The sequence below is a fragment of the Dermacentor silvarum genome, chromosome 4, assembly GCF_013339745.2.
Source record: "Dermacentor silvarum isolate Dsil-2018 chromosome 4, BIME_Dsil_1.4, whole genome shotgun sequence".
NCBI classification, from domain to species: domain Eukaryota; kingdom Metazoa; phylum Arthropoda; class Arachnida; order Ixodida; family Ixodidae; genus Dermacentor; species Dermacentor silvarum.
In genome coordinates, this window is record NC_051157.2 from 26,424,612 (window position 1) to 26,439,569 (window position 14,958).

The window sequence follows — 14,958 nt, forward strand, 5'->3', positions numbered from 1 at the left end:
AATGGCCAAAAACTTCCGTTATATTGAAACCGTGTCACGAAATTACTTCGTTAAATCGCAAAAATAATTAGACGGTTTCCAATGGAACTAAGATAGGGAAATAAAAATAGTTTGTTACATTGAGGATTTTGTTAAATCGAGGTTCGTTATATCGAGGTTTGACTGTATATGACGAACTATAACAGCCAAAAAAGAGTGAGGAGAAGGCTAAAAGAATGTTTGCGAAAAAGGCGACTTCGCGCTCCGCTTGCGAGCTCCATGCGCCGTGCACGACTGCAAAATTTTACTGATATCTTCACAGAAGTGTATGCTATCTGCGGACTGTGTTTTTTTGCCAATCCCAAGGGGTGGTTCAGGACCTCTTTAAGGCTCAATTCAATATTCTATTTCTTTTTCTGCTTCTTTTCTTACAGATTCCAGCATGATGGTTTACACAATGACTGCATGTTTTATTAAATTTTGGCGTGAGGTATGAGTAGGCTGAAAGTCCACGCATTGAACAGGAACTAAAGATAGCCATGAAAAGACAGGCATACGCAACTCAGACAGAACAGCAACGAAAAGGACAACACAAATGCCTGTCCTTTTCATTCTGTTTGTGTCAGTCTTTCGTACACCAACGTGCTCAGCCTTCTGTCAAACTAAAATGAACAGCATGAACAACTTAATGAACAACACATACATCACTATACTGCTTCAGCGATTGTTTCATTACAACCCCTGTCCTGTGAAAAATAACAGACAGACACGAGAAATGAAAGAAATGAAAATTACTAACAGTAGTTCCTAGATACAATGTACTGCTTTGTTATGCTGGTGAGTAAAAGTAAAGTTGTAATTGGACATTATGCAGGAAAATCTAAAAACCACTTACATTGCAAATAGAACGGAAGATAATAGCAAAGAATCTCCACGCAGTGAATGCGAACATAATGAACAACCAGGGACGAAACTTTGCCTCCTTCTCCTGGAAAACAAAAAAACAAAACTCATTCAGTTTACATAAAGTCTTCTGTACAACATCTGAAATGCTAAAGCCACAATGAGCATATTCTTTAGCCTTTAAGAGTGATATTAAGTGCTCAGAACATATAGCACTTATAAAAACACACATCTCACGATAATGCTAGTAAAAAAAAAAGGTGGCTGCAATAGACCACAATATAAGAAAACAATTGGAACCATTGCTTCTACTCCTGGTAGTCACTGTCACTGTATCCTTATTTATGGCATTAACATGCACTTCTTTTTTCAGTATGTTGTGTGAAGTGACGTTTAAACTATGAGAGCATACAATCCCCTCTGAAGTTTTCGTAAGTTGTGTTCTTGCAAACATCTAACACAGAGTGAAAAGAAGCCCAAGATAAGCTATCCCTTTTGCTGGCACTAAAAAATGGCACTAAACCTAGCAGACATGTTATTCAAGCTAATGCAGGTTGCTGAAAATGAATGAAGTCATAATAAAATTAACATTAATGAATGGCCACAAGATTGTGGTCACAAGTTGTAGTTGCAGACCAGTGTTCTCCGACACCCACATTTTACCAAGTTACTGACACCAAATTAGCAAAGAAATATTAGAATACTCCACATTAAAAAGATGGGGGACGCTTGTGTCAGTCAGCCATCTATTTTGCCGATGGAAAATGAACACGCATATATGTGTAGCACACGTCGTGGGATTGACTGTCAGGAAAGCCCAGTCCAATGTATGTTATTTGTTTGGCGTGGCATTCAGTTCACTACCAGGTGGCACTTGTAAGAGTTGTTTTCTTGTATAAATTATCGTTCTTTCAATTAAAAACACCACTTGAGAGTTTGCACCCTGCGTACAGAACTTCAAGAGCATTTACCGGGAGCGCAAGGTATTTGAGGGCTTGAGTTTGAATCGCAATAGACATTAATGTTCTCGTTTTATCTGTTTAGGCAACTAACTTCGTCAGCACCAACTCCTTTGTCACCTATCTAGCACATTTACTGCAGCATATCAGCTTTCAGTCTGACACTACAGATGAAGCCGTACGTTCTAGTCGCCTTACATGCCGATCACAGCGACTTCGAGCTCGCCACCTTCTTAAATGTCAAGAAATCCTTTGTTTTCAGGGTGAGACAAGAGTTTGTGACCTATTATCATCTGTGACAAAGAGGAATAAGCGCTTCCAGTGACCAGACGCTATGGTTGAGGCCATGATGAGTAAGAGCACTTTTGATTATGGTCATTGCCAAGCACCTTCAGGTGGCAGAGTCCAGCAGGCAAGCTTCCTGTGCACAATTTCATTATGTAGAACTTCTAAGTAACAATTTCGCTCACTCCCACAGCGCCTGTGCCCACCAAGAGTGGCTTGTTGTGAACTTCTGCAGCCAAGTTACCCTGAATGTAGTGTCCTAGTTCCGAATGTTTAAACCTGTACGCCGCTATGTATGGCGGGACTCACTGAGAGGGAGACTAATATGCAGCCACGCAACGTTAAAGAATTCGCTAAAGGATGCCACTGGTGGAAGCACTGCCCAACATCAACAGGCCCTATCTCATCTGAGTATGTAGCCATTATAGAACCTGAATTCAGTCAATAATTGAGGCTGAATATGGTTTTTATCTAACAGTCTTATAAAAATGCAGCAAAAGAAACACTGCAAAATATTTAGAATTAAATTATATCAAATCTTGTCTGAAATATCCTTGGTACTCCTAAAGTCATCATTATGTCCTCAAATACCTCGCGCACCCGGTAGACAGAGCGTAAGATCATTTTTATTAATGAATCAAAATCCATCAGCGGGCTACTCACTGGATAAATTGACAGAGCTTGTATAGTTCCTAAACTGTAATATGATTCCTATTAACCAAAACTATGCCTTTCAATGGATGCCAATGAATAACCATGTAACTACTAACATTTCATGGTGTAGACTACACACATTTCTTTATTACCAACCTGGAAGTACAGGAGCAATAAGATGAAATTCAAACACATTTACATGGCACTTACAGGTCAAATTAAGAATATGAACACTTAATTTTTTTGTCAATTATTTCAGTGACAGACAAATTACCGTCTAAGACAAATTGTGATCGATGAATACATGCACAAGCTTTGCAAACGAATGCCAGACGTGATGAACTTGAAGCTGCTCTAAAGTTTGCTTTTCTTTTTCTTAAACCTTTAGCCTAGTCTTAGAACAGATCCACTGATGCAAACATGGTACAGTATAGACCACTTATAACGTAACCACTTATAGTGCAGGACCGGATATAATACAGTCTTTTCAGACTCCCGTTAATTTTCCCATAGCACTCTTATGTATACGCGTATCGCTTATAGTGCAGTTGCGGGACACGAAATACCGGTTACAGTGCGGCTGCCTGGAAGTTCGGCACTCAACCTAGACGTTTCGAAAACGCTCCCCTCAGGCCACAAATACCGTATTGACTCGAATCTAACGCACACTTTTTTTCCGATAAAACAGGTCCACAAATTGCATGCGTGTTAGAATCAAGTGTTAGAACCTGTGTTACCATATATAGCTGTCTGCATTTCAAAATGGCTGCCTCGCACCCGCGTCGAGCCTAGCTACTCTTGAGATTAGCTACCGTAGCTTCCTCCATGTGCTGCAGTACACGTGCTTAGGCAATAGTCTACCGTCCGTCTTCACGTTCTCTGCATCTGCTCTATCGGCATGAAGTACCGAGTTCATCATGATGCCGTATGAAATTTGCGTTCGGGGCTGGAGCAAACAGAAGGAGAGGATTTTCGCCAGCAAAGCAATGCGGAACAGTTTCAGTGGATCGAAGCAGGACGTAATCTGCAACAATCCACTTCGGCGATACGATCGCCTTGGATCTATCTTGAAAGCAACCTGCGACGGGGAAAGTCCGCCGCGTGCCGTCTTTTCACCGCTTATAGGTCACGTTGAAGCGAGAGGCATGATAGCACGAAGGTTAATTTGCTTGCCACGCTTCGTCACTCGAGCGTTTTGACAGTTCATTTCCGCGGTCAACGAGCGAGATGTGTTCATGTTTGCTTGTGCGCGTGTGACACCGTGCTTGTTAATTTAGTAAGCGAATATGGAACCTAGAGCACGGTGACAGCGATGGCAGAAATGCGCCTGGAGTGTCCATTATCGCAATAAAATAGTTGTTTTGGTTATCGTGCGGATATTCACGACTCCGGTGACTTACGTTATAAGCTGTCTACACTGTACAAAACAGCCATATTAGGTGCAATAATAATTGCACAAAGCCAAATAAGTCTCTTGTGCATGAAATTACACTTGATTTATTATTTTATTGTCGAAAAGCAACAAATACACCATGAAATATACCATAGGACAAAGTTCTAGACTAATTTCGCCCACCTGAGTTCTTTAACATCCACCTAACATTCAGCATGTGAGTATTTCTGCATTTTGTGTCTTTCCCCGATATGCAACCACATGGCTGGGAATTAAACTCACGATCTTGTGCTCAGTAGCACAAAGACACAACCACTGGGCCACCACAACATGTTTAATTAACAATTGGCATGCGTGCAACTCAGGAGCTTCAGCTACCCAGCTACACTCTCAAACACTCAAGAGCAAGTCTGCAGAAATCATTGTCAATATATTAGACAAAAAGCCTTACCTTTCTCAAAGCCATGACCATCATGACGGAAGTGACCAAGAGTGCAACGCTCATCACAAATGAGATCACAGAGACAGTAATGAGCAGGTTTCGAACTGAAAACGAGAAGTATATTTTAAAAGGTGTGAGTAACAGAGCAAAGTGGAGCTCACGTAATTGGCCAAAAGGAAATAATTTGCTCGTGTTGCTACTGCACATGTTCTTGAAGGAAGATGCCATGCTTAGATGCTGAGAATCGTACAAATGTGTTATAAACATTCTGTGGTTTCAGCTTTACTGTGTTCTCCCACCTAATTGTTTAGCTTTACTGTGTTCTCCCACATAGCCTAATTAAACATCAATGAACATTAAAGCCGGGTATCTGTAGTGTGTTGCAATATACCCTCACTTAGTCGGAAAAGGTGCAAGAACTTTCATAACGATGCGGTCACTAAAACAATACCAGAGAATCAGAAATCGACATTGGCTTTACTGGGCTCACACAATATGTTCACGAGACTATTGTCAGGACACCAGTGCAGGCTTTGTTAACTGAGACCATATTATTTACCAACCACAATTGGAGATGCTATAACTTTACATGACGTGACATCTGGGGCACCACGTCGCATGGGTGGTATTTTCGAATTATCACTTTTGAGGATATTTTTCCTTTTGGGAGACTTCGCATGACTAGTTATGCCGATGGCTTCAAAAGCAACAGCGTTCCTGGCACAGTGGCGAGCGCAATGTCTTGGCACAATGCCACGAATGCTGTCTGTCGCCCATAGACGCCAAAGCACCTGGTATTAGTCACATGAAATCTAAAGAAAGTGAAAGTAGAAAGTATGTCAGAAACCAATCAACCGAGAATACCACCCCTGGAGCGACAGACATCCAACATCCTTCTTTCTGGGTTTTTTTTTACGTGCCAAAACCAGTTCTAATTATGAGGCACGCCCTATTGGAGGGCTCCGGATTAACTTTGACCATCTGGGGTTCTTTAACGTGCACTACAATGCAAGCACACGGCCGTCTTTGCATTTCGCCCCCATCGAAATGCGGCCAGTCTTCAGGCGCAGTGAACCTCAATGCACCCTGACAGTGATGTCTCCAAAAGTCCATCAAAAAGTGATAGCCGTGTGCACTTTGCAGGGCTTATGGCAATTTAATATTATTCAGGCATAATGCAGCTCACACGGCCCGATTTATATGTTAAAAAAATGTCTTGGTGACCACAGAATTCGACCACAATGTTCGCTTAGTTGAGGAATTGCAATGTCTTAAGCTAAACCATGCCAGTGACAGTAACTCTTGGAACAAATGCAAGGCCTTTATAAGCTATATAACAAAAAATGGCAACAATGCTTTGTTAAATTTGGTAACTGCTGCAACTAAGCAGCTGTTTGCATAATAATAAACAATCACATCTTTATGCAGCCATATGGAAAGAATATTTATTAACAAAGAAGACTGCAGCAGTGAAAAAACTTAAGAGGAGAGAGAGGATGAATTTAAATGGTGCAATGTTTCAAAAGCACCTCTCAAGGCATGAAACAAGGAAAAGAAAGAGGTAGAAAGGTAGAATCACACCAGAGGTTCTCCAATACAGTGCTAGCTGTTGCTGCCACAGCTAGACACTTCTGGCACAACTACTTATACAGTTAGACCTCGTTACAACAAATTTCAATATAACGAAATCCTCAATATAAAGAAAGTATTTAACTATCCATAACTTCCGTGCATGGCTGTCAGCGTGGCTGAGTGCATACGCAGCTCACGAACCAATGTTTTAGAGGTATCTGATACCGTCGTTCCACTGTGCCGTGACAATGTCAACCCACTTCAGGCGACACTATCAGCCACGGAAGCATGGACTCGGAAGCATGGCTGGCTCTGCTTCAAAATGCTGATGTGAAGATATCGTCGACATGACATGAAACCGTATCTTTCGTCGCCGACTCTCAAATTCAACAAAATTAATTTTTTTCTCATTTAAATTTCCTTTTTACGATTGCCCATTAATTTGTAAATTTTGCGGCCTCGTGCGCATAATAAAAATTCATCGACAATTGTACTTATTTTGAATAAAAAGTCGAATTTCAATATAACGAAATTTGAATATAACAAAGCAAGTTGCCGATTTTCCTGGCTTCATTAAATCAAGGTGTAACTGCATATACAGGACGTCCCAACTATCATGCACCAAGATATAAAAATATGCAAATGACACACAGCTGAATAGACCCAAGGTAATGTTGTTTGCCGTCGCTTGGAGATACATTATTTTTTTTGCATTCTGCCTAATTACATAATTAGTTTTAATTAATTAATCAACTTCTGAAATATTATAATCAGATGAAAAGTGTCAATGAGAAAATTGTAGAGCAACATGAAAAACTCCCAATACAGCTTTCTGTTGCTGAATACGTGCCACATAAAAGTGTTTTCCGAGCGTGAAAGAGGCCTGCGAATACATGCAAAATTGGCACACGAGTGGCCGCTCAAGGCACTCTGTGTGTAGTTGTGGGCTTGATGCCAGTTATTGCAATTACATGGCCATTTTGAAATGTAGAAATACAGAACTAGAGTTTGTGACATTTCTTTTCAACTTTCCAATATAAACATGTGCAGTAAAGTTTGCAACTAGAAAGCCAATTATTGCAATAATTTAATTAGAGAAATAACTGCTTTGTGTTTTCTTGCAAATTATGTCCACCTGGGCAGAGGAGGTATTCTGTAAGAGTCCACCTAGTGGACATGTCCATTACGTCTGCTGCTGATGTGCTGACTGGCTGTGGCGCCTGGTTGCTGCGGACGTGCAGCCCAGCCCAGCCAATCAGAACTTCAACAGCAGACGAAATGGACATGTCTACTAGGTGGGCTCTTACAGAATACCTCCCCAGATAATCCATCTGCAATAGAGTGATTTGCGTAACTTTTGTGGGCTTTTTTGAAGCAAAAGAAAAATACTATATATATGTATAATATGTGTATATAATATATATCGTTTCAAGGTTTCAATACCTGAGGCTGTTAGGTCATTCAGCCTCACACTACTGTCTGTTGTAAGCTTCCTGGTTAGCTCAGATGGTAGGTATGTGCCTTGGGGAAGTGGTGGACAGCTAGGGGTGCAATGCTTGAGCCTTAAGAAAATTTTAATCGAAGGAGAAGGTTTGCTTTTCAAGAAGACTGAAAGGCTCCCTTCATAACATTTTAAAAAGGATAGTCTTTTTTTTTTTTGACAAGCAGGGACTTTGTATTAACAACACACAACACAAACAAGCATTGCCTCTCTGTCCTCCTCTTATGTTATCATTATTACAGGACCAAATTGGAGGCTTGAGTTTAAGTTTCATGAACTGAAAAATTGTGGAATTATGTAGATTGTCAGAATTGACTTTACTTTAGCATATGCATGCCTGACATACCTTTTTCGTTACAGGTTTGACATTGAAAGTACGAGTCAGAACAGCAAGCTCTATTAAATGTGCAGCGTGAACGACATTATGGAATGTCCCCACCATCAGCATACCAAATTCTCAACTTTTTGCCTTATACTGCTTAAGCACGCGGTCATATCTTGTTAACAGGCCCATTTTCCATGACCCCACTCACCATGCTGGTTGCCACTGTACACAAATAAGAAGCTGAACCCAAAGTAGCGGTAATGTGTCGAGCCAGGAGATGCCTCCGCAAGGCAGTATACGTCAAAGACTGCCAGCAAGATCATGAAGACGCTTTCGACCTAAACAAAAGCAAGACAGGAAGTGATAGTTAAGTCAACGGCGCAAATGCTGCGGTCCCTGCCTAGGAAGCACCAGTATCAAGTTTCTGTCCTTAATCCAACAGTGTGCTCAAAATTCAGCGCTGTTCGCGACAGAAGCATCTAATTTATTTCTGCCGCTACTTATTCCCCTGCGGTGCTTTCATTTACAGGTTAACGCAAAGCACGTATGCATACATAACAAAATGCGCGATCAACGCGCCGCGCAGTGATGGGTAACTTGGAAACTACAAGACGCGGTGCGGGCAGTGCGGCCCGAAAAAGTGACCTAATTCCGATCGGTCAGCGAAATCGCATGTTCTAACGGGCTCACCATCGATGAGGAACTTTAATACGATACAAGCATACCCTCGCACAAAATTGAACTTCAAGCGCCGTAGCGTTTCTAGCGTCTCTAGACGCATGAGCGACCACTGAACCGAACACACCCAAACAGCACAGACAAGCTGACAACTTACGATGGAGCAGATTCCAGCGATGTAGCTGCCGTATTGCAGGTCAGTGAAATATGCTGTTCTCAACAGTGGACGCCGATGGTACCATTTCTGCCGAGATCGATCCAGCACCGAAGGCATAGTTTCAAAATTCCTAGCGAATTTTTTTCGAATGCCAAGGCAGACCTCTCTGACACACCAAACGGCCTACGGTGAACGTTTGTTGTTGGTTGAGAAGCGGATGTGACGCAGTGTACTCTATGCAGCACATCCGTTTGATAGGCGTCGCTGTCGTCGGAATCCAGGACGCTAGGCCTGCTAGCGCTGTGGCGCTGTTGTAGCTTGTAGCCGCCGGAGCTGTGGCGTTGTAGTTTGCGCAACGTCGAACGTCAGTGTGTTATTCGGCTGTTTCTTGGTGCCGAGTTGTTTACCTTTGTGCTCGTAATTTTCCTGAAGGAACGCTCACCGCTTTTGCTGGACCCCAGGAAATCAGCGCATGAAATGCTGAAACAATCATCTAACAACGGAGTATGTCTGTGTCGCTTGTGATTCTCAAGTTAGAAGTGGCCAGTGACTTCCCACTTTTGCCTCACATCAACTACGCTTCTGCGAGAGCTCGAAGGCTCGAATATTGCGCTGCCGCACCTTTTCGTGGCGGAGAGTGGCACTCAAGTAAGTTAGAAGAAATTATCAAGGAGAGTCGTGGTTGCCGTAAGCCGCACGACATTGTGATTGAAACAGTCATAATAGAACCTGATGATATGGCCTCGAAGCAAGCTGCGCGATGTCAGGGAGAGGAGGAGCCGTCGGGTGATCGTCCATGCACCGAGTCATCTGCGTCCAAGGAAGGCGATGTCAAACAATACAAAGATGCTTTAGGCACATTGGACTCTGTCACAGGATGCGCTACGGAGAGGCCCAAGCCGCCCGCGCCTAGCCAAATTCCGTTCTTCAGTGGGAACCACAATGTTGAAGTCACGAAAGGAATACTGCACCTTTTTAAAGAGAACCAGCAGACTCCGCTGGGCGAGGCAGAGCGCAGTGAAATGCTGTGCATGTTAGCTGTTCCTGCGCTGATGACCCTTCACGACTTGTTGCAGTTTATCGCGCCCGTCAGTGCACACGTAGAAAGCATCCGCGTCATCCGTGACTCTAAACCGAATCTCTACATGGTGCTGCTCAAGTTCCGTGACCAAAAGTGGGCCGACGACTTTTACCAGAGTTTCAACGGTGAGCGGTTCAACTCGATCGAGCCGGAGGTGTGTCATTTGGCGTACGTTTCTCAGATGGAAATGGTAAAAGAAGGAGAAGGCGACGCTGTGCCAGGCCATACTGAGCTCCCAACTTGTCCTGTGTGCCTGGAACGCATGGATGAGTCGGTAGAAGGAATCTTGACCATCCTCTGCAACCACACTTTCCATGACGGCTGTTTGGCCAAGTGGGGCGACTCAAGCTGTCCAGTGTGCCGATACTGCCAGACGCCGGAACTGGTGCCAGACAATCGCTGTTTCAGCTGTGGTTCTCAGGACAATCTCTGGATATGTCTCATCTGTGGCCACATAGGCTGTGGGCGGTATGTTGAAGCACACGCATACAACCATTATGTACGCACGGACCACACTTTTGCAATGCAACTGGGCAACAACAGTGTATGGGACTATGCAGGTGACAACTATGTCCATCGCCTTGTACAGAACAAGACTGATGGGAAGTTAGTGGAACTGGAAACTTCTCGCACGGACAGTGATGAGAAGCTTGACTCTGTACAGTTGGAGTATACATACCTTCTTACAAGTCAGCTTGAGAAGCAGCGACGGTACTTTGAAGACTGCATGGATATGCTCCAGAAAGATAACAATCGGCAGATAAATGAGCTAAAGGAGAAGACTCAGATTGCAGTTGAAGAACGTAAAGATCTGGAGCAAAAACTTCGACAGGTTGGTACTTCCTGTGTGGTAGTATGCCTCTTGGTTTCGTGCACACGAGTATTTGAGATTTTCTGTGCAAACTGATTATTTCTTGCTATAGGTTTCAGATTTGGTCAAACGGTTTGATGCACAGTAACATTATTAATAGCCTAATGTGTATCATTGTAGCCTAATGTGCGTTTTGTAGCTGATTTCATGTAGCACGCTCATAAAATTATTCTCAGAAAGAATCCTATGAGCGATAACCTTTATGTCTAGGTGGTACTATTCAGTATGACAAAAATCATTTCAAAGGCCCTTCAATCATCGTAAGGGAGTGTTGGCACAAATTTTGTTCTCAAGTTTTCTTGTTCTTTCATGGCTAGCTATCAACTTGGTAATTACCGTACAGGGCCCCAACTCCTCGGGAGTTCAGCAAATATCATACCTTTTACTGCGACCAGTTCACACATACCAACTGTAGCATGGCTTCATTTTAAAGCAGGAGGCTGCATGCATCACAAAGTGGAGGCAATGGTCATAGAGTACCACCACAGCACTAAACAACCAAACTGTAACTGTACTGCCATGTGCAGACACATGGAGTGCAATGGCAACTTGATGAAGACAGAAGGTTAGAGGAACCTTCCATGCTAGCAGAAATGCAACAGCGGACTAGGCTTAACCCTTGCCATATGTGGGGACGTGCATAGTGAAGCAGTATGGAAGAGCTGGTATGGTGGTGTGCGGAAAACTTTCAGCAACACAGTCAGTGTGTGGCCTTCAGCCACTGAACTGCACTGGGCTGATTGGCGCATGCATGAGTGACTTGTAAGCCACCTCCAGTTTTTATGCACATCCAGTCTCCAGCTTCATGTCCAAATCCACACTGCACCTGGTGTACATTTTCAACCAGTAGATGCATTATAATTTATTTTTTTATTCTTAATACCTCAAAGGTGCCAAGAATCGGGTCAATACATGAGGGACTGGTATTATTTAAAATTTAGGCCAAGTGGTATTGTTTGCCCGAGTTAGACATTACAGCAATCAGACTACTCTTCATGCATATAGGGTATGTGCCTTACATAAGCCACAATGAATTTGGCAATAAAATTCATCATAAGCACCATTGTTCTCATTCGCTATTGTTTCTGTTATTATTGAGCTCATCATTTTGCATTACAGGTCACCAAAGACCGAGAAGCTGTGCGCCGCAAGTCTGAGCAGTTGGCTCAGCAGCTGAGCAAGACAAAAGGCGAACTCCAGGAAGAAAAAGAAATGAACAAGTGCCTGCGCGAGAACCAGGTCGCATGGCAATCAAGGCTCAAGGATGTCGAAACCAAGTTGCAGGAACTTCAAAAAACTAAGGACAAAGAAATTGAGGATCTACAGGAACAGATGAGGGACCTAATGTTCTATCTTGATGCAAAAGAAAAGATTAGTTCTAGCTCAAATGAGGTGCAACAGGAAATGCAGGAAGGTACAATTATTGTTGGAGCACCCGGACCTTCAGGTACACCAACACACAAGCAGCGCAGACGAAGAAATCGCTGATTTATTAAGTGTATAATGACGACAGTTTGTTATTGCTGTGCCTCTTAAATAGCTTTAGAGACAAGGCCTTTGTGTCAGGCTTGTGGCAATTGCAGAGTGGCTTCAAGAGTTGTTTTGCTTTTTAGCTGATGCTATGTCATCTGAGTTGTATATATTAAAAGCTTTGAACATTTTCATATCTTGTTTTTTTATATGCCTTTTGGAAAGATGCAATAGTCAAATAGCTATGAATGAATTTGCAAGTTGAAAGAGTGACTCTTAAAACTTTACTGCAAAAGAATATGCACATTGTGTTCACATGTTCAGTGTTCACATGTTCAGCGGTTACGTGTGGCAAAATGACATTGCTTAACGAGAGACCATGTTATTTGTGTTGTGTCTTTCTTATTTACTTTGCTATTATTAAAACCTTCAAAAGTCTGAACAACTTGAATCATAGTAGCAACATCCAGCCTATGCACTATAAGCATATTTACTAGTCATGTTTACTCTGTGAGTAATCTTTCAAACTTTAATTTTACGCCATAAGTTTATTGGCTCAGATCAGCTAGCCTTTTACCAGCTGGCATAGTTCAACAGCAAGCTATGCGGAAATTTAAAAATATTATCTACCGCTGTCCTTAAGCCATCGGTTCAGTTAAAGCATGGCTTTCGGTATCTGAGCTTTGAGTCATATGTGCACAAATTGAGTTGCTGTGACAATTCTAACGGAAAATTCACAGGTGATTGTGCATAAAAATAGGGTCCTTTATTTTCGGGTTGTATATTTTTATAAATTCGGGCTGCAAAAATTTGGCGTTATTTTTAAAGAGTAAAATCTGGAGAGAAATTGGTGGTTTTGTTTTATGGTAGCTTAAAGTTCAGAATTATTCTGCTAAATTCCACAAACAAAATTATTAACACAAGCAGTGGTATCCTTTTCGACACAAACTTACTATTTAAACAAGGGATATTACTCACAGAAACACAATGGCAATGAGCGGCTCGCAAATTATGTGACAAACTCATCTCTATAAACCCTCATTGACAGGTATTATTAGAAAATATAAAAGAAACTGCATGAATAAAAACAACAGAGATGGGTTTGGCAATCTCTTCTTACTTTATTCTCTGCGCTTTTATATTTACTAATAATGCCTGTGAGTGAGGGTTTATAGAGGTGAGTTTGTCACAATTTGCAAGCAGCTCTTTGCCATTACGTGTTCCTGCGAGTGATATCCCTTGTTTAAAGAAACTACATTAATAAAAACAACAAATAGAGATGGGTTTGGCTAACTCTTCGTACTAGCTTTATTCTCCGCACTTTATAAAAAGAAAAATTGTGCACACATCTATGTTTTGCAAGAAGTGGGATGCCTTCCCTTATATTACAAGCGCTTGTTGGCATACTTTCTATTTCTGTGCACCCTAGACTGTTCATGCATTTTGTCCTCGACTGATGTCTTGTTTCACTGATTCCCAATATACGCTCTTGCAACAAAATGGAATACCAACTAGACAAATCACCCACCGTTCTTTGAATGTAACGTAGTTTGCTAAATATCCTCTCGATGTCACAGCTTCCGTTCGCAATGTCAGCCCTGTATTAATTCGCATTCTGGTGCATTACTGCCGTTTAGATGTATGTGAGGTGCTGGAAATGCAATGCAGTGCCCTGTTGTCGTGTTCATGTAAATGCACCTACTAAAAAGGCAACAAGCTTTCGTTCACTCAAGGCTGGCAGGCACTGAATTATATTTTTATATATGCTGGTTTTCAATTGAGTCTTTTGCCTCGGTGAAGTATATACCATATTCATATAATAATATTATTAACATGATATATCCTGGCCACTTTCTCGCACAAGGTGGACAGCGTTCATTAGTTTTGTGACACCTGCATTTATTATCCTTTGTGAAGCGACAAACTCCGGGAAGAAATTGGGTTTCACCCAATTTTCATAAATTTTCTTCAGGGTGTGAAAATCGAGTATTATCAGGTTTTACCCAAAAATGAAGGACCCTACATATAAACTAGCATTTTATGATTGTGTTGAACATTGTAACACAGGTTGGTTATCTTAAGACTACTTCAGTTCAGAATATTTTTATTTCTTCGATAAATGGTCTATTTAAATTGTCAACACTGGGAGTGTACATTTGTTTTTTGACTATAGACAGCACATAATATTTTTGGCATTGTTTAATGGATGACCATTTTTCAATAGGATACTTAATGTAAAGCTTTTAATTTTCCTTGTCAGTGATTTTAAATCCTTGTGTGGAATAATCAGCACCATTGTATGTGAGGGGCAATACCTCTGACTGACTCATTCATTGCATGTGGTTACTTCAATGTATTCAGTTGCATTGCCATAGTGAATGTTAGGCTTATATGGGAAATTGTACTGCACTGTACCATGTGCAGTAATAATTATTAGTCATGTGGTACAATGTACCTTTATTGACACCATGTATTTTGTCTCAATTTGTAAGAAATCTTTTAATATTGATATTTATTAGATTGTTGCTTTTGCAGATTATTAGTGTCCGATTAAAGCGTTCACAATAAACATTTACTTTCATGTCACTCACCTCTACAGACATAATAATGTAGGCAAGCAGGGTAGGAGATGTTATCCAGCATGTTCCACTGGAGAACCGCAAATAAAGCACACTTTGTTTTGCTTTG

General features: G+C 41.7%; 2 protein-coding genes across 2 annotated transcripts in view; one reads left to right on the plus strand and one right to left on the minus strand.

The window, feature by feature from the left end:
• Positions 1-9,052, minus strand: part of LOC119449648 (uncharacterized) — a 29,549-nt gene extending 20,497 nt beyond the window's left edge. The window contains exons 1-4 of the mRNA XM_037712868.2: positions 8,849-9,052; positions 8,222-8,351; positions 4,625-4,719; positions 875-967 (exon numbers count right to left, since the gene is read on the minus strand). Coding sequence (XP_037568796.1) covers positions 875-967; positions 4,625-4,719; positions 8,222-8,351; positions 8,849-8,965 — 435 coding nt within the window. The 5' untranslated portion in view covers positions 8,966-9,052. The remainder of the gene's footprint in view (positions 1-874; positions 968-4,624; positions 4,720-8,221; positions 8,352-8,848) is intronic.
• Positions 9,053-9,179: 127 nt separating this feature from the next.
• LOC119449647 (BRCA1-associated protein) lies at positions 9,180-14,958 on the plus strand. The gene is made up of 2 exons (XM_037712867.2): positions 9,180-10,761; positions 11,920-14,958. Exons 1-2 carry the CDS (start codon positions 9,355-9,357, stop codon positions 12,286-12,288), a joined length of 1,776 nt encoding a protein of 591 aa, XP_037568795.1. The 5' UTR covers positions 9,180-9,354; the 3' UTR covers positions 12,289-14,958.